General features: G+C 43.1%; 1 protein-coding gene and 1 long non-coding RNA gene across 2 annotated transcripts in view; both read right to left on the minus strand.

The window, feature by feature from the left end:
• Positions 1–21,266, minus strand: part of LOC138963308 (uncharacterized) — a 304,793-nt gene that overhangs the window by 200 nt on the left and 283,327 nt on the right. Inside the window, exon 2 of the long non-coding RNA XR_011454777.1 lies at positions 1–1,252. This exon is cut by the window's left edge and continues 200 nt beyond it. This is a non-coding gene — a long non-coding RNA (uncharacterized lncRNA). The remainder of the gene's footprint in view (positions 1,253–21,266) is intronic.
• LOC138963305 (uncharacterized) overlaps positions 1–21,266 on the minus strand; it is a 30,707-nt gene that overhangs the window by 200 nt on the left and 9,241 nt on the right. Inside the window, exons 3-6 of the mRNA XM_070335367.1 lie at positions 15,661–16,691; positions 13,981–14,156; positions 6,570–6,732; positions 1–3,251 (exon numbers count right to left, since the gene is read on the minus strand). The exon at positions 1–3,251 is cut by the window's left edge and continues 200 nt beyond it. Coding sequence (XP_070191468.1) covers positions 3,064–3,251; positions 6,570–6,732; positions 13,981–14,156; positions 15,661–16,691 — 1,558 coding nt within the window. The 3' untranslated portion in view covers positions 1–3,063. The remainder of the gene's footprint in view (positions 3,252–6,569; positions 6,733–13,980; positions 14,157–15,660; positions 16,692–21,266) is intronic.

Raw genomic sequence — 21,266 nt, forward strand, 5'->3', positions numbered from 1 at the left:
GATGATGATGATGATGATGATGATGATGATGATGATGATGAAGATGAAGATGATGATGATGATGATGATGATGAAGATGAGGCATGAAGAGCATACACATGTGGTTATTCATAAAATCAAATGCATACTATGCGAATAAGCTGGTAGCAATGGAACATGTAGCAATAGTACAACAAAAATATGTTCAGAATATAAAATGTACAGCATATCTTTGACATAATACTAAGTGTGGTAAATCGAAACGTGTTAAACTACTCAGACATAAAGTGTTTTTTAACACATTTTTTAAAACTTTTTAATGACTTTAAGTGCTTGAGGGATGATGGAAGTGAATTCCAGACTGATGTACCCGAAAAAGCAAGACTGGTCTTATACAGGTCAATTCGTGGAATCGGTGGGATCAAGTTGACAGACCCATATCTGTGGGTAGCTTTTTTAAATAATGATGTAATGTAAATCGGCACTTTACCGTAATACAATTTGTTCATGAAAATGGCTTTGTTTAACTTAAAGATGCTTCTCCAGTGGAAGAAAAGTAAGCATTTTTAATTTCATATCTGTTGAGGCATTATCCTTTACGATGAGTTTGGCCGAGCGACGATAGAGAGAGTCTAACTTTTTTAAGTGGACATCACTGCTGCCATCCCAGAACGTCGAAACATAACTAATGTGAGGCATTACTGAGCATGGTGGAACATTTCCAGAGTCCTTCTGTCGGTATATTGCTTTAATTTGGATAGGAGGAAAACGTTCTTGGCTACTTTCTTGCAAATATGCTGTAATTGTGCCTCTGAGAGAGAGAGAGAGAGAGAGAGAGAGAGAGAGAGAGAGAGAGAGAGAGAGATAGAGGTGTATGTGTGTGTGTGTGATCATCATCTGAGTTAAGTGAGCATCAAAGGAATATAATGGACCAAAAACTGCCTCAAATGTCGTGCGTGAGAGAACGTGTCAGTCCAGCCGACATGTTAACAAGCACTTGTTGACTGACTGAAGGACCCCTACTTCAAGCTAAAACAGACGACAAGTAATGGAAAGCAGTCTGGAGATGCACATAACAAACTGCTGATGAAAAAGTGTGTTCATCCCTGCTCTGGATAAATACATCGAACTGATGACAACGCGGCAGCGATCATGCGAAGAGATGTTTTCAGATCATCGCATCTACATTTTATTGCTCAGAGCTATGCGCATAGTTGGGGTAGATCTAAATTTCACACTGGAAGACGACCTTCCGTTGAAGAACAGCTAAGCTCTTACTCCAGTTATAAATTTGTCTTTGGTTGTTTCCCCTGACAGAAGTTAGCAGCGCAAATCGGTCTTCTGAGTTGAGGACCACATGTTCTTTGCCAACAGAAATCACTATGGGACAAGATGCCGATTTTTGTAGGAGGTTAATACCGACTGTAGATGCCGAGTTTCTGGCTCCTAGGCCTGAGGTGTGTTGCCCAGAGTTAACGCTCTGTGCGAGAAGAGACAAAACGATTTCATATTCTGGGCAACCGTGTGTTCGCGGAAAACATGTTGCTTTTTTAACCTCTCTACCTTTCAATCTTGGTCTATGTATCTTTAATGTTAAAAGATTTAGTGCAAGTAATCCACAAACACAAAGTTCAACGTACACAACCACGCACACCACACTATTATCACACGCACGCACACACAAATACAATCTCTTGTTATCTCTCTCCGAGTCCATTATGATTATTCCTTGAATAAATGAGACCCGAAGGGAAGTAACTCATTTTACCTGAGTTCAGGATGTATACTGTCAGCATTCGCAGATTAGTCACTTAACATCTTTTCATTGTAGATGATATAATATATATAGCCGTTTCAAAACGCATTTGAAACGTTAAGAATAGCACGACATTTAAGAATTGTACAGCTTTTCATCCTGTTGAAGGTCCTTGATAAAAAAAAAATAAGAAAAGGTGTGTGTGTGTGTCGTTTTTTATAATCCTGAAAACTGTTATATGCATGATTAATGGATCATAATTGACGTTTTCGCGATTTTTTGGAGTACACATTTAATTTTGGGGACGAAGAACAATAAGTATGTTTCATTTCCGAGTAAGCAGGCCCAGTCATGCAATAACAAAGCATGTTCTTTGTACTGATGGACACACTTGGTTCCCTTGGTAGACATATGCACAACACAAATGTTAAAAATAAGGCAATGTTTCTGTTTTTAAAATGTTTAATTGCTTTAATTTCTTTTTTTACTTTGACAGATTGCCTAAAATAATTCCAGGGTAATTCATAGAAAGTCTCTGTTGTTCCATAGAGACATCAATTCTGGAGAGAAAAAAAAGAACAAGACAAATTGAACAGTAGGTCTATAAGTTGAGTGTTCCCCAATGACGGCACTGGCACTCAAAAACGATTCTGAGAAAACAGCGCCAAACGCCAATAAATCACTTTGAACAAGATCACGTGATTGTATGGAAGAGGATTACGATGACAATTATACAACGAATAAAGATTTTCATATGGTGTTTGAAGAAGCATAAAAATAATGCTGAGAATCCATAACACGTTTCTGGATCACAATGTCGTGCCTTATATGATGTCAGTGTTCATACAAATTCAAGGAAATACATAATGAATAGCGGGGAACACGAGCACATGATCGCATGGACGTACAGACAGTCACACAAAAACCCACAACAAAAATGAAACAAATCATTTGAATGAGGACAGGCATAGCTTGCAAGCGCTTTGTATAATCTAGCGTAAATGTGCATTTTTTGTTCCTCGGTGACGGTGTTAGGGTGGGGTTGCCCCCCCCCCCCTCTCTCTCTCTCACACTAACACACACACACACACACACACACACACACACACACACACACACACACACACACTCACTCACTCTCACAGACAGATTTTAAAGTGAAATGTAATATAGCTTTGCACTGGTTAGCAATCATAAGTGTTCCTTTGTTTGACTGTTACATGAAGTTTCTTTCCTTCCTTTGTCAACACGTTCTTGCTTACTGGGTGCAACAGAATTGAGAAATCTAGCATTTTATGACGATAACTACTTTCCTGAGCACTTTTTTTTTATTTTTCGATTACTCTGACACGACCTTTGATCCGCTGACGACATATTGCGCAGGTGCGCAAAGCGGGTGCGCACTGAGCACAGGAAACAAGATGGCCGCACGGAAGAAACAGTATGCTGACGTCATTTATTTGACAAATCTTGCAAATTCTTGCATCCAAGATTTCCTTGTTCTCATTTTCCAGATCTGAAACAACAAATGAATAATGAATCTATCTATACATATAAATAAAAGAGAGTGTCTGTCTGTCTGTGTGTGTGTCTGTGGTCGCCATACCTCTGAGATGGCAAGAGGCAGGAACAAGATAGTGTGCACGTACACTCCCTAGGTGCCGCAGATGTGCACCTGGGTTTTAGTTTCTTGATTCATTGTTTCCTTTCTCAGATTATGGACCTCCCATTTATTGAATACAGCCTATATGGTGCAAGACCAGTTCAGTGCCTACTGTTCACCTGTAGCAAGCACATCATGCCAGTGATATTAGAGACTCGCTATTGCTCCTATGAGGGGAAGAAATGAAGAATGAAAAATTAACTGGACAGTTCCGGAAATTTCTAGACGGTAAGGGAGATAACTTTTTTTTGTATCCAAACAAAGGAGGTAAAGCTAATGATAATGGGATAGCGAGCGTCTTAAATTGCTACAGGGCTCCGCTTACTCCCGGGCGAAGCCGGGCTTAACTGCTAGTGATTAATATTGTTATGTGAACGTCATAACCTAGCTACCCGGACTTTTTTTCTGTCCCTCTCCTCTCTAAAGCATGCTTGTACCAGAAACACTCACACACACACACACACACACACACACACACACACACACACACACACACACACACACACACACACACACACACACACACACACACACACACACACACACGCACTAGCTACCACGAATTCTCAGCTGTGGCCAAGGTTCCACCATCACCCTTACCACCACAATCACAAGTCCCTCTATCATAAGCATTTAGTCAGAATCACGGGACAAACACAAAAAATCAGTTAAAATTACTATTTTTAAACAATGAAAGAATAATTAAGGCTGATCCACTGTTGACCCATTCTGATAATCCTCGCTCCACGGCTATCGCCAGTTGTCTCTCTGATAATCCTCGCTCCACGGCTATATCGCCAGTTGTCTCTCTGATAATCCTCGCTCCACGGCTATCGCCAGTTGTCTCTCTGATAATCCTCGCTCCACGGCTATCGCCAGTTGTCTCTCTGATAATCCTCGCTCCACGGCTATCGCCAGTTGTCTCTCTGATAATCCTCGCTCCACGGCTATCGCCAGTTGTCTCTCTGATAATCCTCGCTCCACGGCTATCGCCAGTTGTCTCTCTGAGCGGACGCGACAGTCCTACGCGAATCTATCAAAACCAGAATACAGAGTGATCTCCCAAATGTTGTTCACGGGCAGTGTTCGCGAGATGAAAATGATTGCAGATTGGCCGACTTCGACAGTGATCTCCGTTCTGTTAATCACAGTTATGATAAAGACATCGTTCTGAGGTCAAAACAAGTCGAAATTTTGGAACTGCTGCCGGAAGGAGACCGTAATAATTATATGGTTGCATCAGTGTCAAAAAAATCGTCTGCTCCAGCGACCGCCGAAACCAAACGGTTGATTATCACGTGACACTTATGCCATATTTAGAGTTGTTTGCACAGTAAATACATCCGCGAAAAATAGCTCGCTTGAAACTGTCTAAAATAAAAATTCCTCTGTAATTTAAAAATTACAAAACACCATGAAAAATCATTATTGACGATCGCGAATCTGCTTACATCCATAACACATTACAAAAAGCTCTAAATATGTAAAAACAAAAAAACAAAAACAAAAAAAATCGGTTTCCTTGCCAGACAAGGAAACTCAAGGCATCTTGTCAGGGAGAGAATGAGCCGAACTCATTTTGACCCGAGGTCAGGATGCTTTTGTCCGGCACGTCAGACCCTCCGTGAGTTACGTGACCAGCTTTAAGCCGAACAGATCGATGATCGATGGCAAAAACCCTGTTAGCAACTATTTCCTTATGTCAGCCTCCCCCCGACCCAGGACTTATTTGTTTACATTTCGCCATGACGACGTCAAGAGGCGGCTACATCACACGCAGTGTCTGACGGATGGTAGGCTACATCACATGCAGTGTTTGACGGCCGGATGGTAGGCTACATCACATGCAGTGTTTGACGGATGGTACCATCCTGAACTCAGGTCAAAAATGAGTTACTTCCCTTCGGGTCTCATTCTATCCCTGACAGGATGCCTTGGTTTTCCTTGTCTGGAGAGGAAATCGATTTTTTTTTACATATTTAGATCTTTTCGTAATGTGTTATGGATATAAGCAGATTCGCGATCGTCGATAATGATTTTTCATGGTGTTGTGTAATTCTTAAATTACAAAGGAATTGATATGTAAGACAGTTTCAAGCGAGCTATCTTTCGCGGATGTATAAACTGTGCAAACAACTCTAAAGTGTCACGTGATAATCAACTTTGGCTTCGGTGCGCGCCGGTGCAGACGATTTTTTCTGTAACCAGTCGAGAATGATGCAACCATATATCACGGTCTCCTTCCGACAGCAGTCTCAAAATTTCGACTTGTTTTGACCTTTGAACGATGTCTTTATCATAACTGTGAAGAACAGAACGGAGATCACTGTCGAAGTCGGCCAATCTGCAATCATTTTCGTCTCGCGAACACTGATCTCAAATTTAGATCAGTGCTCGCGAAAAACGTATGGGAGATAACTCTGTATTCTTGTTTTGATAGATTCGCGCAATAATTTAGCATGCTGTCAGAGATGAACTGGCGATAGCCGTGGAGCGATGATTATCAGAATGGGATGGTCCGTGTACTTGTGTGGTTTTGGGCTGTGCACATTTCTCTTGTTCTCATAAAGGAGCTCAGGCCTGCAGGATACGTCACAACAAATCTTTAACCCAAGCAACCATTAATGATGCGCTTGAAGGCGAGGCGCGCACTAAAGAGTCAGCATATGCAAAGCTGACTTAAAAAATATTATTTCTCTTCAGCGCCGACCTACTATGTTCTAAACTGTTGTCAAGGTGATCAATTGAGAGGCTAAAAGAGGAGTTTCTTTGAGTGCATACTCCGGAGTGTGTTCGTAAAACAAAACCTAGTGTTTGTTCGTGAAACGTACTCTTTTGCATATTCTTGAAACATACTCTGGCAACATATCAAAAGTGACCCTAAACCTTGGACTTTTCCTTTAGCATCACACATCAGCTGATTGGGGTCTGGGTTGGCATTGATTCCCCTCGTCGTCGCTGACTTGTTTTAATGACCCAAATAATGTCAGATCTTACCAATAATATAAAGCTTTGTACTAATAGTGAACATCCTTGTGGTCAATCCCTTTGAGGCTGTATAAATGTACATAATGGCTTTAGTCAGAAAATCAGAAAAAGGCTAGTATAGGACGAGAGGGGTGCGAGTTGGTTTTCAGCTTATTGTGATCCAACAATGACATGAATCCTTACCATCAGCAACTTTGGCGAGTTGAGTGTCGTCAGTGTGTTCGTCAGCCCCGCCCACTGCCGCTGAGACTCCGCCCGCTGCGCCCTCTGGTGGAGGCAGTGTTGAAAGTGTTGGAGTGTCCCGCTGGCGTGCTGCCAGTTCTTCTTCCACTTGCTCGGCTGAAATCTGAAATATACAATAGTTCAACTAGATATTGATTGCTGAAATCTGAAATATACAATAGTTCAACTAGATATTGATTGCTGAAATCTGAAATATACAATAGTTCAACTAGATATTGATTGCTGAAATCTGAAATATACAATAGTTCAACTAGATATTGATTGCTGAAATCTGAAATATACAATAGTTCAACTAGATATTGATTGCTGACATCTGAAATATACAATAGTTCAACTAGATATTGATTGCTGACATCTGAAATATACAATAGTTCAACTAGATATTGATTGCTGACATCTGAAATATACAATAGTTCAACTAGATATTGATTGCTGACATCTGAAATATACAATAGTTCAACTAGATATTGATTGCTGACATCTGAAATATACAATAGTTCAACTAGATATTGATTGCTGACATCTGAAATATACAATAGTTCAACTAGATATTGATTGCTGACATCTGAAATATACAATAGTTCAACTAGATATTGATTGCTGACATCTGAAATATACAATAGTTCAACTAGATATTGATTGCTGACATCTGAAATATACAATAGTTCAACTAGATATTGATTGCTGACATCTGAAATATACAATAGTTCAACTAGATATTGATTGCTGACATCTGAAATATACAATAGTTCAACTAGATATTGATTGCTGACATCTGAAATATACAATAGTTCAACTAGATATTGATTGCTGACATCTGAAATATACAATATTTCAACTAGATATTGATTGCTGACATCTGAAATATACAATAGTTCAACTAGATATTGATTGCTGACATCTGAAATATACAATAGTTCAACTAGATATTGATTGCTGACATCTGAAATATACAATACTTCAACTAGATATTGATTGCTGAAATCTGAAATATACAATAGTTCAACTAGATATTGATTGCTGACATCTGAAATATACAATACTTCAACTAGATATTGATTGCTGAAATCTGAAATATACAATAGTTCAACTAGATATTGATTGCTGACATCTGAAATATACAATAGTTCAACTAGATATTGATTGCTGACATCTGAAATATACAATACTTCAACTAGATATTGATTACTGACATCTGAAATATACAATACTTCAACTAGATATTGATTACTGACATCTGAAATATACAATACTTCAACTAGATATTGATTGCTGAAATCTGAAATATACAATACTTCAACTAGATATTGATTGCTGACATCTGAAATATACAATACTTCAACTAGATATAGATTGCTGACATCTGAAATATACAATACTTCAACTAGATATTGATTGCTGACATCTGAAATATACAATAGTTCAACTAGATATTGATTGCTGACATCTGAAATATACAATAGTTCAACTAGATATTGATTGCTGACATCTGAAATATACAATAGTTCAACTAGATATTGATCGCTGAAAGTAGCAACAGAAGCCAAGCATGCAAAACAATTAAGTCAAGAAGTAAAATACTAAACACACGCACACAAAAAGAACAAGAAGAGAAACGAAAGACGAACGGCGAACTTACAAAAGCAAATCAGTGAAGAGTTTTAAAGAGAGCGAAACAACTGTAAAGAGTCATGGGGCTGATTAGAGGTAAAAGCTAACCAGAAACAATGGAATAAGACAATGAAGGACGAAGAGGAATACAACAAGAACAAGTAGAGAGGGAGAACAAGTAGAGAGGGAGAACAAGTAGAGAGGGAGAACAAGTAGAGAGGGAGAACAAGTAGAGAGGGAGAACAAGTAGAGGGGGGGAACAAGTAGAGAGGGAGAAGAAGTAGAGAGGGAGAACAAGTAGAGAGGGAGAACAAGTAGAGAGGGAGAACAAGTAGAGAGGGAGAACAAGTAGAGAGGGAGAACAAGTAGAGAGGGAGAACAAGTAGAGAGGGAGAACAAGTAGAGAGGTAGAACAAGTAGAGAGGGAGAACAAGTAGAGAGGGAGAACAAATAGAGAGGGAGAACAAGTAGAGAGGGAGAACAAGTAAAGAGGGAGAACAAGTAGAGAGGGAGAACAAGTAGAGAGGGAGAACAAGTAGAGAGGGAGAACAAGTAGAGAGGGAGAACAAGTAGAGAGGGAGAACAAGTAGAGAGGGAGAACAAGTAGAGAGGGAGAGAGAGGGAGAACAAGTAGAGAGGGAGAACAAGTAGAGAGGGAGAACAAGTAGAGAGGGAGAACAAGTAGAGAGGGAGAACAAGTAGAGAGGGAGAACAAGTAGAGAGGGAGAACAAGTAGAGAGGGAGAACAAGTAGAGAGGGAGAACAAGTAGAGAGGGAGAACAAGTAGAGAGGGAGAACAAGTAGAGAGGGAGAACAAGTAGAGAGGGAGAACAAGTAGAGAGGGAGAACAAGTAGAGAGGGAGAACAAGTAGAGAGGGAGAACAAGTAGAGAGGGAGAACAAGTAGAGAGGGAGAACAAGTAGAGGGGGGGAACAAGTAGAGAGGGAGAAGAAGGAGGTAAGTTTCAAAGACACGGATGAAGAAACAATGTATGTAGGTATAGAGCAATTGGGAGAAAAGGATCAGGATGACATCCAATGGAACTCCATTTTAAGAAAACTAAAGCCTTAAAGAGATGGGAGTCTTGAGAAATTAAGGAATCTTGAAATGTATGTAAATTTACAAAGGTTATGAACAGAAATGTTGTAAAAGAAAGGTAGGAAAAGAGGAAATGTCTGAAATTGTGGGAGGGGGGGGGGAGGTTCCGCTGTACACAGTACCGAGCACAACTCACGTTACCGAGCACAACTCACAGTACCGAGCACAACTCACAGCACAACTCACAGTACCGAGCACAACTCACGTTACCGAGCACAACTCACAGTACCGAGCACAACTCACAGTACCGAGCACAACTCACAGCACAACTCCTGGGACAGGCTGATCTTTCTTAACCCAGTGTGGGATTTTCAGTGGGGCGACCACCCCCAACCCAGCGCGTCCCCGGGTGGCGGATAGGGGAACGGTCTTCAGATATGGAGATCAGCCGCTTGCGGCCGCGGACCAAACTGGCTCCGGGTGGGATCCCGGCAAATCCTCCCCCCTGTGCTCTCAGGGTAGGACATACGGGCCATGAGCTAAGGGTGAGGTAACCCCGACAGAAAACCCCGAATGCTGAAGACGGAGGACCCGGGCCGCACGGCGCATTCTAACAAACCACGGGTACACGCACTTACGCAAATGATGACACAATCAACCAGCACAGATGGAAATGGCGCTCGCCCATTGAGGACCCCCCAGGGTGGAGCAGCGTTGGGTCCCATGCCTCAAAGGGACCCAGCCCCAACTACTGGAGGTCCCTCCCGTCCGTCTTGTCACGCCAGGGGACGCGGGAGGAAAGTGACTGGCACCACCACAACCGGGAAGAAACCCAGTCAGCAGCGACCTTTTCAGGTCATGCACTGGAACGCAGAAAGTATCCTGAACAAGAAGACAGAGTTGGAGCATATCCTGCATGAGAAGAACATCAACATCTGCTGTATTCAGGAGACGCACCTGACACCCCAAAAGTCCTTCAAAGTGAGAGGCTACCAATGCCTTAGGTCCGACAGAACAGACCGAAGCAAAGGAGGAATCCTGACCCTCATCAGGAACAACATCAATGCCTGTTTGATAGAAACGCACATGGAGGACTCCGAATATCAGGTGATTCGAATCCAGACGAAGACATCAGAATTCCATCTTGTCAACTTCTACTGCCCCAATGATAGACACCTCGCCCTTGACACGATCCCCGCAAAGGCCTCCAACTTCATCGTGGTGGGTGACTTCAACAGTCATTCACAGAGTTGGGGATATGACCACCTGGATCGGAGAGGAGAAGAGGTGGAGAACTGGCAGGACGACAAAGGTCTCATCCTTTTGAACAGTCCCTTTGACTGCCCTACATTCTACTCCAGAAGATGGCACACTACATCAACTCCTGACCTAGCCTTCTGCACGGAAGACATGCACCAGCTAACCAGCAGAGATGTCGGAGAACAGCTAGGTGGAAGTGACCATCGGCCAGTCTTTTTGACCCTGGGCATGGAGTCCTGCACTGAAGCTTCCTTCCCACGGTGGAACTACAAAAGAGCGAACTGGTTCCTCTTTAGACATCGCACCAGCGAACTCACCAAAGACATCAGAGTCGAGGGTCGAGACATCAACATGGTGGCGAAGGACTTCAACCTGAGCATCCTCAGAGCAGCGCGTGAGTCCATTCCCAGGGGTGCCAGGAGAGACTATAAGCCCTACTGGAGCAATGAATTGCAGGAACTGGATGATGATCTGGCAGACGCCAGAAGGGAAGCAGAAGTCAACCCGTCACAAAACAACAACATCCGCCTCCAGGAAGCCAAAGCCAAATTTCTCAAAAAGAAGCTACAGGCAAGACGGAGAAGCTGGCAAGAGAAAACAAGCTCTCTGAACCTTGAGAAGGATGGCAGAAAGCTCTGGAGGCTCACCAAGCAGTTGAATGATGAGAACACCAGCAGAGGAAAGATCACATTAGAAGAGAACGAGAAGGTGCTAACTGGAAAGCATGCTGCCAACCAATTTGCTGAAAGCTATGCAGCTGAGAGCAACCTCCATGTTAGCCCCGAGAAACAGAGAGAAGCAAGAAGAGAGAAAAGAGAGAGACCTGCCAGACAGTCGACAGTGGACGCCATGAGTCAACCACTCACACTCCACGAGCTGCACTCAGCTCTGAAAAAGTCAAAGGCGAAGAAGTCCCCTGGCCCAGACGGCATCACCAACGAGATGCTAACCCACCTTGGTAGTGCAGCAGAGAACAAGCTACTCGAGGTCTTCAACAGCAGCTGGCAAGAAGGATCGCTACCACAACTCTGGCGAGAAGCGATCATGATCCCCATCTTAAAAAAAGGGAAGGATCCAAAGAAGGCCACCAGCTATCGCCCAATCAGCCTCACCAGCTGTGTTGTGAAGACCCTGGAGAGAATTGTGAACGAGCGCCTCAGGTGGTACCTGGAATCCAGGAACCTCCTCGCCCCTGAACAAGCTGGATTCCGACAGTTCCGCAGCACTGAAGATCAGGTCACTTACCTGGCGCAAGAAGTTGAAGATGCCTTTCAGGAACAGAAGCTGGTCTTCGTCACCTGGATAGATCTTCAGAAGGCCTTTGACAAGGTCTGGAAAGATGGACTCCTTGTAAAACTGCTGAGGAAAGGCGTGTCCAGCAACATGTACCAGTGGATTCGCTCTTACCTCTATAACCGCAGGGCAAGAGTTAACGTCGACCAGACCAAAAGCAAGAAGTTCCTCCTTCGTCATGGCGTCCCTCAGGGCGGAGTCCTCTCCCCCACACTCTTCCTTCTCTTCATCGACGATCTGGTGTCTGAGATGCCCAAGGGGATCAAAGCTGCTCTCTACGCAGACGACCTTGTGATCTGGTGCAAGGAAGAGCACGCAAGTACTGCCACCTACAGAATGCAGCAAGCGGCAGATAGGCTGAACGCATGGGCAGAAGATTGGTGCGTCTCCATCAACAAGGAGAAATCCTCCACCACCCTATTCACACTGTCGCCAAAGCAGAAAGCCGGAACCATTAGGCTTGGTGGAACTCCTCTGAGAGAGGATGAAGAAGCAACGTACCTTGGTGTCACCTTTGATAGACGGCAGACCTGGAAACCACACATTGCACAGGCAGAGACGAAGGCCCGGCGCAAGCTAGCCATACTCAGGAAGCTGGCAGGTACCACCTGGGGAGCGAACGAGAAGATACTGAAGACAGTATACCAGGGAACAATCAGACCCCACCTCGAGTACGGCTCCACAGCGTGGTCAACCTCAGCCAAGACAAACCTGCAGACCCTTGACCGTGTGCAAAACCAGGCCCTCCGACTCATCACTGGTGCAATGAAATCCACGCCCATCAAGGAAATGGAGAAGCTTACCACCATCCAACCCCTCTGTCAGAGAAGAGAAGCCAAGACTATGGTACAGGCCGAGAAGCTCAAGTGCCTACCCGACCACCCCATGAAGCACAGACTGAGCAACCTCACCAAGAACCGGCTCAAACGGAGCAGTTTTGTACACGAGAGCAAGAGACTTTCTCGACAGTACAGGGAAGTCCTCCCACAGAACACTCTACCTCTGACCCAAGAAGAAGAGGAAACCCCCAAGGCAACAGAGAAACCAGGCATCCAGATCTGCACCAGTGTTCCACATGTTACCTCAGGAGAAGATCAGAATGACACAGCTCGACAGGCACTCACCTTAGCCCTGATCGACGAACAGTACCCAAAAGAGGCGTGGATCCATGTATACACCGATGGATCAGCAACTAACGCCGTGCTCAATGGAGGTGCAGGCATTCTCATCCAGTTCCCTGGGGGACATACAGCTACATCCAGCGTTGCCACTGGCAAACACTGCACAAACTATAAAGCAGAAGCAGAAGCTCTCATGCAGGCCGCCTCCTTGGTTCAGGACTCCGCAGACCCTTGCTACCAAGTTGTCTTCCTCTCGGACGCCCTTTCAGTCCTTCAGGCCCTAGAGAACGACAAACTCCCACAGCTGGCCAAAGCATTACAGATGGTCAGACAAACCAGAAGAGTTGTCCTCCAGTGGATACCAGCACACTGTGGGATACCAGGAAATGAAAGGGCAGATGAGCTGGCGAAAGAAGGAGCCGTGGAAGACCAACCTGAAAACAGTGTCAGCTTTAGTGAGCAGAAGACAATCATCAAGGCATTGATGAGGCCAAGGACAAACAGAGATGACTACCACACACTGTCCAGAGAGCAGCAAGTCAAACTCATCAGGCTGCGTACTGGCCACAACAGGCTCAATGCTCACATGAACCGAAAGTTCAAGCTGGCGCCATCACCAACCTGTGCCTGCGGTCAAGAAGACCAAACAGCGGAACACATCTTACAGCGATGTCCCTTACTAGATGAGGAACGAAAAGAAGTGTGGCCGTCACCAACTCCCTTGCAGACCAAACTATACGGCAGTCGACAGGAGTTGGAGAAAACGACAACATTTATCACCAGTGCTGGACTGATTGTGTAACCTCTGCGAACGCCAAGAAGAAGACAGCACAACTCACAGTACCGAGCACAACTCACAGCACAACTCACAGCACAACTCACAGTACCGAGCACAACTCACAGCACAACTCACAGCACAACTCACAGCACAACTCACAGCACAACTCACAGCACAACTCACAGCACAACTCACAGCACAACTCACAGCACAACTCACAGCACAACTCACAGTACCGAGCACAACTCACGGTTTCCTGTCTCTCTTTCAGCTCCTGCACCACGTCAATGAAGTCCTGACCTTTGACCTGGCCCACAAAGGGGCATTTCGGGAAGAAACGCGCGTGCTCCACCCAAGGTCGCAGGTGTGGCGCCCACGACTTGAGTCCTCCCTTACAGTAGAAACACCTAACTAGGTCATCTTGACCTAGAAACAGAATAAACATGCCGTTGAATGAACATTCAATCAGATAATTGTGTTATTGTGGTAGCTTATGAAGGCGATACTTGTTACTTTTCACCAGTAACCCTATATATGGACTGGGTGGCCGAGTGGTAACGCACTTGCGCTGGAAGCGAGAGGTTGCGAGTTCGACCCTGGGTCAGGGCGTTAGCAATTTTCTCCTCCCTTTCCTGACCTAGGTGGCGGGTTCAAGTGCTAGTCTTTCGGATGAGACGAAAAACCGAGGTCCCTTCGTGTACACTACATTGGGGTGTGCACGTTAAAGATCCCACGATTGACAAAAGGGTCTTTCATGGCAAAATTGTATAGGCATAGATAAAAATGTCCACCAAAATACCCGTGTGACTTGGAATAATAGGCCGTGAAAAGTAGGATATGCGCCGAAATGGCTGCGATCTGCGTGATGCATTGTGTAAAAAAAGTCCATCTCACACGGCATAAATAAATCCCTGCACCTTGAATATGTGCGCGATATAAATTGCATAAAAAAATATAAAAAAATAAATCCCTGCGCTTAGAACTGTACCCACGGAATACGCGCGATATAAACCTCATATTGATTGATTGATTAATTGATCACCATAACATCCAATTAGTTCGCATGTAGTCATTAACAGGTTAAAGCAGCGATCTGTAATCATCATCATCATCATCATCATCATCATCATCATCATCATCATCATCATCATCATCATCGTCCTCGCAGAACCAAACCTCCTATATTACACTTATGTTTTGTCCTTGCTAGAAAACCAAAGTGTTCTTGGTGAAACTGTGACATGCAAGTTAACAGATGCTACCCTATTGAACAAGTTTACAGATGCTACCCTATTGAACAAGTTTAAAGATGCTACCCTAATGAACAAGTTTTGCGTGTTTTTCCCCTGTCTTTTTCAGTTTATAATACACAAAAATAGTTATTCATTTTCGCTCCAGTCGAAATTTACTACTAGTGTCAGTTACCAGTGGATCAGATCTACGCTTCCATGTGCTTGTGGAGCAGTGCAGGGCCAGACCAAATGAGTTGTAAGGGGGGGGGGGGTTCCTCCTTTTTTGGGGGGGGGGGGGGGCTAATCAGCGAAGTGGCGAAGCCACAAGCGCGCGCCTGCAAAGCAGGCGCGCGAACTAGGGGGGTCCGGGGGCATGCTCCCCCGGAAATTTTTTGAAAAACGGTTAAAATCTGTGCAATCTGGTGCATTCTGGGCCTTGTTTTGAGGGTTAAGGCCTGTCAGTGTGAGTTGGTGGGGGGGGGGGGGGGATACCTTTTTCTCATCGGATTTCTCATTGAATAAAATTTGTTAGAGACACACACAAAATTTATTTAAAAAAAATAAAAATAAAAAAAAACCACTCAAAGCAAGGTACATGCTTTTTCCAGGGGTGGGGTTCCGGAACCCCTGGAACCCCCCCCCCCCCCCCCTGGGTCCGGCCCTGTAGTGTAGGTGTATATGTGAGTAGAATAACTTACCGACATAGTAGAAGCCGGCCTCAGCCATGTGGTGAGGGTTGTGCGTGTCAGGGTGGGGCCAGGCGGTGAAGGAACCAGCGCGAGTGGCGGCGATGGCAAAGTCGGACCGCTTGGGTTCCTGTGTGTAGATCCCGAGCTGCGAGTACGTCACCACCTGTCTTTCTGCTTCTCCTGTAGAAGAAGGGGGCGGGGCTTGAGGGGCGGGGACCGGATGAGCGACAGCTTCTCTGGAGTTTGATTGACTGCCGCTGTTGTTGGCAGAGGCGTGTGGTGATGCAGGGGCAGAAGATGTCTGACTTGAAGAACTGGTTTCTTGTTGATGTGTACTGACTGGCCGAGCTGTTTGGAACGGGAGTGCGCTTTCCGTGGCCTGTGCTCTGATTGACCCTGAAGACGGCGAGGATTGTGTCACGTGGGTGTTCTGAGATCTGGCTGACTCTGTCAGCTGCGTTGGTATTGCGGATCCTTGCGCGTGTGAGCTGGCTGCTTGTGCGTGTTGTCCTGTTGGTGCTGTTTCAACTCCTGTAGTTCTACCTGTAGCACTTGATTCCCCTCTAAGCTGGCTGTTGACCGGCGTGTGAGAACGATGACTAGACGCTGCTGACATTGAGGCAAGGGGAGACGGGCTGCTGACACCTCTAGGAGACTGGTTTGTCGGCAATGATGTGGACGGCATATGTGGCGCTGAAGAAGACTGGCCCCTTGCTGCACCTCCCCCTACACCGTTTCCACTGGCTGAGGTTGAGGACTGCACACATTCACTTCTTCTCTGCTCCTGTCCAGAGATGGGCGTGTCCTTGTGTTGATCCTTCAGTCCACGGGATGAATGTTCTTGATCTAGTGGACTGGTGTCTCCAAAGAAGCCGTGGATGACGTTGAGTCCGGCAATCTGACCCTGGAGTTCCAGAGTGACGTTGCTGGACTGGCCCTGTACGAAGGAACAGAAAGGGGAGCGACGTGTGTGCAGCTCCATGGGGTCTTTGTTTATTCCCAAGTCTTCAATCTTCACGTCAACATCACAGAAAGCACACCTGTCGACACAAAAGTGAATGTCATGTTGGGCTTTTAAAACAAAGTGTGTTTTACCCTCGATTCCTTTCTCACTGTTTCGCGAAAAGAATCTGTAGGCCTATTTTCAGGTCCGGTTCTGTTGTACCACAGATCGGTTCAGAGGTTGCAAGCACATAATGAGCTCACAAAACACTCAATAATTTTAACATGATAGTTTAAATATGAATATGACAATATTTTAGCATGATAGTTTAAATATGAATATGACAATATTTTAACATGATAGTTTAAAATATGAACATTACAATATTTTAACATACCGGTTGTTATAAACATGTTGACATCCAACATTCTAGTTTCAACAGGTAGAATCTCTGGAGAAGTTGTAAGATTTAACGACTCCGGCATCTATTGAATTCGATTAGTTGATACATGACCCGTGGTATTGTTATCACAAGGGGAATATTTGATAAACTATTGAGCGATCGTCAAAAATACAGATTCGGCTCAAGCCTCTTTAAGCTGTGAACTCAATCACGTGACTGGAAGCGCTTTGGGAATTCGTGCCGTTAGTAATATATATGAAATGTAGGAGTAGTGCTATAATGGCTCAAGTCTACATCTCGATTTACAGATGACACAGAACATAAGTCCTCTGACGTTTACAAGTAAAAACACATGTAACTTGTAAGTGTTCTACTTAAATCATACATATCATTATAGGCTACTACCCTTCCCTGGATCGCTTGATTGCTTGGTTTAGTACCAAGCATGATCTGTAGGCCTGTTGCGAGTTCGACCCTGGGTCAGGGCGTTAGCAATTTTCTCCCCCCTTTCCTAACCTAGGTGGTGGGTTCAAGTGCTAGTCTTTCGGATGAGACGAAAAACCGAGGTCCCTTCGTGTACACTACATTGGGGTGTGCACGTTAAAGATCCCACGATTGACAAGAGGGTCTTTCCTGGCAAAATTGTATTGGCATAGATAAAAATGTCCACCAAAATACCCGTGTAAATTGGAATAATAGGCCGTGAAAAGCGCCGAAATGGCTGCGATCTGCTGGCCGATGTGAATGCGTGATGTATTGTGTAAAAAAAATTCCATCTCACACAGCATAAATAAATCTCTGCGCCTTGAATATGTGCGCAATATAAAATTGCATAAAATAAATAAAAATAAATAAATCCCTGCGCTTAGAACTGTACCCACGGAATACGCGCGATATAAGCCTCATATTGATTGATTGATTGATTGATATATGTTAATATATCTCAATTTGTTTCCTACTTGCGCAATAGTTCAAGTAAATTATTCAGCGACCCATTTAAAAGTGTAGGTAGACACACGGGTTAACAGAGAGAGACAGAGAGAGAGACAGAGAGAGAGAGAGAGAGAGAGAGAGAGAGAGAGAGAGAGAGAGAGAGAGAGAGAGAGAGAAAGAGAGAGAGAGAGAGAGAGAGAGAGAGAGAGAGAGAGAATTTGAATTGAACTTTATTTAACAAGGATTAAGATTTAAGGCTACGCCTTTTCTTACAATCTGTCCTTGGGACGCATAGACACACAATTATATAATTAAAAAGTTAAAAATTAAAAAGTTAAAAAGTTAACCAACAAAGGAGGTCGGAAAACTTCAGCACGTGATAATAAAGATGACGACGATGATGATGATGATGATGACGATGATGATGATGATCATGTTGATGATGAAGATGAGGCATCAAGAGCATACATATGAGTTCATCTACAATACTGAACACTTTGGTGGTCAGTGTGGTGCAATGAAGATTTTGTTCAAAATAAGGCTTGTAGTTACATTTGTATTGTGACAATGCATTAAGATTATGATAATGATAATGTATAAATTCATATATTTTTTGCTGTCTGCATGATGCATTTGCAAACTGATAATAAAATGTCGAAATTGTGACCCAAAATGGCTTCCCTAAAGAGGAATGGCTTCAGTGGGTCAACTCAAACAGTGATATTGACTACATCAGTGCATCACCACAAGAAATTATGCTTTTAATTTAGGCTTCATGCATTAACAAAACATTGTGCTAAACTTTTTTTTTACTTTAGAAGTGGATATTGACGCAAGTATGGACGACAAATTGCGTTTCAGACGCATCACTAAGTGTCCCATTGTGATGTATTTTTTCACTTTCCCAAAGTCGATGACAAGATGAAATCAGCTTGTCCACTATGCACATCAACAAACTATACCCAAAATACTTCATTTCGCACCCTATTAGCTTACAAATATTCGAAAGATTTGGATGCTGAGAATATTTTTACATGGCGGTGTCTCAAGTGTAGCATCTGAAACGCAACCCAAACAATCGCAGAAATTGTGTTCGAAACTCGAGTTCAGACTGGTTTCCTTGCGTTGACGGAATTCTCCGGGAAATTCCACACAAACCCATGACGTTTACACAGAAAATCCAAACACATTTTGACCTTGGGACACAAAAAAAGTGACGCGTCCCGTCTTCCGGTCACTGGAGCATCTGAAACGGAAAGTAGCACTTTTGTCCACAAGCTTTTATGTTCCATGCATCATTATATTCTATTATTTTTTTAATGTTTGTGTTTTTCTAGCAGGTAACCTGATCTAAATAAACCGTGTTTACATTTTCTCTTTGTGTCCAATGCAACGTCGGTAATGAAATTTGATATTTTTTTTCATTTTCAAACAAATCTGTGTACTGCATCAAAATTAACCTCGTGTGCAAAGACTATTATTAAGCATAGTGTTAAAAAAATGTATAAGGCAGATTTCAAAATGCCTTTAAATAAAACACAAATTGAAGTTTGGTAAAGTTTGTTTACGTCGCATCATGGGACGTCACGATTCCAAGGTTTATGGTGTCCCATGCCGCATCGGAAACGTGGAAGTGCAGACTTTGTTGTATTGTGAAGAAACTAAGCTGAATCTGTTTGTGCCAACTATGTTCGTTTTTATTTTTCAAAGCGCCGATCATTGTGGTGGTATATGGAAATTTAGCAATTACCGTTACTGACGGATCAGGAGACGTTGTTCTGCTTTTAACGGCGCGATGGAAAGGTGTCCGGTGATGCCGCGCAGAAACGGGATCTTTGATTTTAGTTTGATACATGTTTAATGTTGAATTAAGTTTTGTTGTTATGATGCAGAATCTTGTTGGTGAATATAGTTTTTATTTGTTCCATATTTGTGTGATCATGATCAGACTTTTGAAGTTTATTGTTAGCTGTGTTACAGACACTTCGGTGGACACCATTTTGGAAAGGTGTCCCATGATGCGCCCATTATCAAAACTTCACAGATTCTGATTATTGCATAAAACTAATGTTTATGGAATGTATTGCACACAAGGACAATACATTATACAGTTAAAAAAAAGAAACTTTAATATACATTATTTGTCTTTGGTATTTTCCCCCTTCATAATCAATTTAAAATTCAAAGTTTCACATGCTACATGGGACATAATGTGCACTCAACAGTTCTTACAATTTTGTTTTTCAGTTTGTCATGTGGACACTTCCCTTGATTTTAAATTATCTTTGTTAATAAGTTCATTTGTATTTTGGGTGTGCCTTACTAAATTGTTATAAACTAAATTGTGTTTTAGGTGCCATCCATGGCAGAACTGGTCAGGAAGTCAATTGCTGCTGATGTCCATATATGCTACTGTTTTTGTTTTATGATTTATCTGTGCATTTCCTGTGTAAATAAATTTATAGTTTACATTCATACTTGCAGTGTTAAAATTTCTTCGAGTGGTGGTCAGACTGTACACACTACATGTGACATTGAAACTATAGATTTTCTGATCAAACATGTCCACACATGATATATAATAATTTATATCACACATAATAATTTATATATCACATTTTTGTGTGCATGCATGACTCCATAACTCATTCTAAATCAAAAAGACAGCATTTCAAATAACAACAAAAAGGGCAAAGCCCATACGACTCACATGCTTGATCTTGACCTTTACATGACCTTGACCTTCAGGGTCACGGTCAAATAACTAAACCTAGCAAGGACATCATACACTAAGAACTGCTTTACACATTTTTCCTACCAAAATACATGTGACCTTGACCCAAGGTCAAGGTCATCCAAGGTCATGCAACACAAAGCTGTTAATTCAAGACATAGGAAGTACAATGGTGCTTATTGGCTCTTTCTACCATGAGATATGGTCACTTTTAGTGGTTCACTACCTTATTTTGGTCACATTTCATAAGGGTCAAAGTGACCTTGACCTTGATCATATGTGACCAAATGTGTCTCAGAATGAAAGCATAACATGTGCCCCACATAATTTTTAAGTTTGAAACAGTTATCTTCCATAGTTCAGGGTCAAGGTCACTTCAAAATATGTATACAATCCAACTTTGAAGAGCTCCTGTGACCTTGACCTTGAAGCAAGGTAAACCAAACTGGTATCAAAAGATGGGGCTTACTTTGCCCTATATATCATATATAGGTGAGATATTCAATCTCAAAAACTTCAGAGAAAATGGGAAAAATGGGAAAAATAGCTGTTTTTTAGACAACATTTATGGCCCCTGCGACCTTGACCTTGAAGCAAGGTCA

This window comes from Littorina saxatilis, linkage group LG3, assembly GCF_037325665.1.
Source record: "Littorina saxatilis isolate snail1 linkage group LG3, US_GU_Lsax_2.0, whole genome shotgun sequence".
Lineage (NCBI taxonomy): Eukaryota > Metazoa > Mollusca > Gastropoda > Littorinimorpha > Littorinidae > Littorina > Littorina saxatilis.